Source organism: Pithys albifrons, chromosome 10 (assembly GCF_047495875.1).
Source record: "Pithys albifrons albifrons isolate INPA30051 chromosome 10, PitAlb_v1, whole genome shotgun sequence".
Classification (NCBI taxonomy): domain Eukaryota; kingdom Metazoa; phylum Chordata; class Aves; order Passeriformes; family Thamnophilidae; genus Pithys; species Pithys albifrons.
Window position 1 is genome coordinate 1,773,472 of NC_092467.1, and position 2,482 is coordinate 1,775,953.

General features: G+C 49.4%; 1 protein-coding gene across 1 annotated transcript; it reads right to left on the minus strand.

Moving 5' to 3' along the window:
* Positions 1-846: 846 nt before the first annotated feature.
* On the minus strand, positions 847-1,803 carry LOC139676560 (olfactory receptor 14C36-like). The gene has a single exon (XM_071565645.1). The coding sequence runs from the start codon at positions 1,801-1,803 to the stop codon at positions 847-849; it is 957 nt and encodes a 318-aa protein (XP_071421746.1).
* Positions 1,804-2,482: the final 679 nt, after the last annotated feature.

Consider the following 2,482-nt stretch of genomic DNA (forward strand, 5'->3'; position numbering starts at 1 on the left):
GACTCTGTTCACTGCTGACTGCCTGGCACCTGCTGGCATATCCCCTGTGTTTTCATGGCAGTTCCCAAGTCTCTTAATAAAACATTCACCTGCCATCAGCCCTGTGAGAAGCTGTAGAGCCCCAGAAAGGTAAATCAGAAACCATTCACCATTTACATGGGCTCTGGCCACCAACAAGCAAAACCTGAACCAGACCTGAGGCCTTGGAAGGCCACGCTGGGACCCTGATCTCATCCCACTGAGCCCCTGGAGAACAAGCCAAACAAGGAATGTCTTTAGAGTCTATTCCTTGAGCATGTTCCTGAGACTGATTTGCAAGAAGCCCAAAGCCTTCCTGCCCTGCCCTCAGGAGATGCCCTTTCCTGATGGAGCTGCTGTTGTGCAGCCCAGCTGTGTCCCAGCTGTCCCCATGGCCTGTCCCTGCCTGTGATCTCAGGATGGACACGCAGCAAGATGTGACCAACTTGTCAGAGTACTCAGGCCTTACAGCAATAGCAATAGTGTGGAAGTAGAAACAGCAGCTCTGAAAAGACCAAGCACTGCTGCTCACTGGCAGTGCTGCTGTGCTGGACGCTTTTCCCCCTCCCCTCTGCCAACATGCACTGTCCTGCAGTGCCCTTTAAGAACCTCTGTGAAAAAGAATCAAAATAGTTACAACTGAGTAATTTCTTTTGTTTAATTCTTTAGACAGTCTGTGGGTCAAAATCAGTAGGGAGACAACAAAAGATTGGAAGGGAATTTATTATCAAATTTCAGTGTGCACAATATTGTGACAAGGTGAACCAAATGACCTCCGCCAAAACCTGAGAAGGAAGGATGGGCCTGTCAGGAGTTCCATTCTAAATGCTATGCAGAAGACAACTGGAAGTTTGAAGCTTCTCGAGACCATCCAGTAATCAAATTCTGCACAGCACCCTTGAGTTCCTGGTTCCTCAGGCTGTAGATGAGGGGGTTCAGTGTTGGAGGAACAACTGAGTACAGAACTGACACCACCACATCCAGGGATGGGGAAGAGATGGAGGGGGGTTTCAGGTAGGCAAACACATCAGTGCTGACAAACAGGGAGACCACGGCCAGGTGAGGGAGGCACGTGGAAAAGGCTTTGTGCCGTCCCTGCTCAGAGGGGATCCTCAGCACAGCCCTGAAGATCTGCACATAGGAGAAAACTATGAAAATGAAACAACCAAAAGCTAAACAGACACTAAGCACAATAAGCCCAAGTTCCCTGAGTTTCGAGTGTGAGCAGGAGAGCTTGAGGATCTGAGGGATTTCACAGAAGAACTGGCCCAGGGCATTGCCCTGGCACAGGGGCAGGGAAAATGTATTGACTGTGTGCAGCAGAGCATTGAGAAAGCCACTGGCCCAGGCAGCTGCTGCCATGTGGGCACAAGCTCTGCTGCCCAGGAGGGTCCCGTAGTGCAGGGGTTTGCAGATGGCAACGTAGCGGTCGTAGCACATGACGGTGAGGAGGGAAAACTCTGTTGTGATGAAGAAGACAAAGAAAAAGACCTGTGCAGCACATCCCATGTAGGAGATGGTTGTGGTGTCCCAGAGGGAGTTGTGCATGGCTTTGGGGACAGTGGTGCAGATGCAGCCCAGGTCTGTGAGGGACAGGTTGAGCAGGAAGAAGTGCATGGGGGTGTGCAGGTGGTGGTCGCAGGCTACGGCGCTGATGATGAGGCCGTTGCCCAGGAGGGCAGCCAGGGAGATGCCCAGGAAGAGCCACAAGTGCAGGAGCTGCAGCTGCCACGTGTCTGCCAATGGCAGGAGGAGGAAATGGCTGATGGAGCTGCTGTTGGACATGAGCTTTCCCATGGCATGGAACACTGTCCAAGAGGGAAAAGATAGAGACAATTTAGGACAGACTTCTAACGGAAAAATCAGCTAATATCTCATAGAATTTCCCGCCTACTCCATTAATTTTTGATTCATTTTCTCTCTCTGGGTTGACTATGCAGCTCAAAAAGAGCTAGTTGAGCCCTGCTGCAGTGGGCACATGGAAACTGGCTCATGAAAGTTTCAGGAATCTCAAGGGATGGCAGGTGTAACAGAATTACACTACCTGCTCTTGTGGCAGAAGTATCTGGACTGCAGAAGACAGGTTTACCTGAACTTAATAGTGATTTTGTCAGAGGGTATTGTCCTACTTGTTTGCTTGGGTTTTTTTCTACTGTCATATCTGTCACATGCTAATTTTAAGTGTAAAAATTCTAATTTTTGGTGAATAAAAGTGGGAACATCCTTAGGATGGGACAGATAATAGTGCTTAGCTCTCAGTGTTTTAGTTCATAGTCAGCACAGATAGATACAATGTCGAATGCTCTGTTTCCCATCTGCCCTGCACTTCCATTTGTGGTGCCTCAGAGCTGATTGCAGAGAAAAATATCTGTGCAGGTTCTGATGGCAATGACAGAGCAACCCTGAGAAGGCTGGAAAAGGGACACTGTGATGGTGCCTGTAAGGCACAGTGTGGTGATTTCTC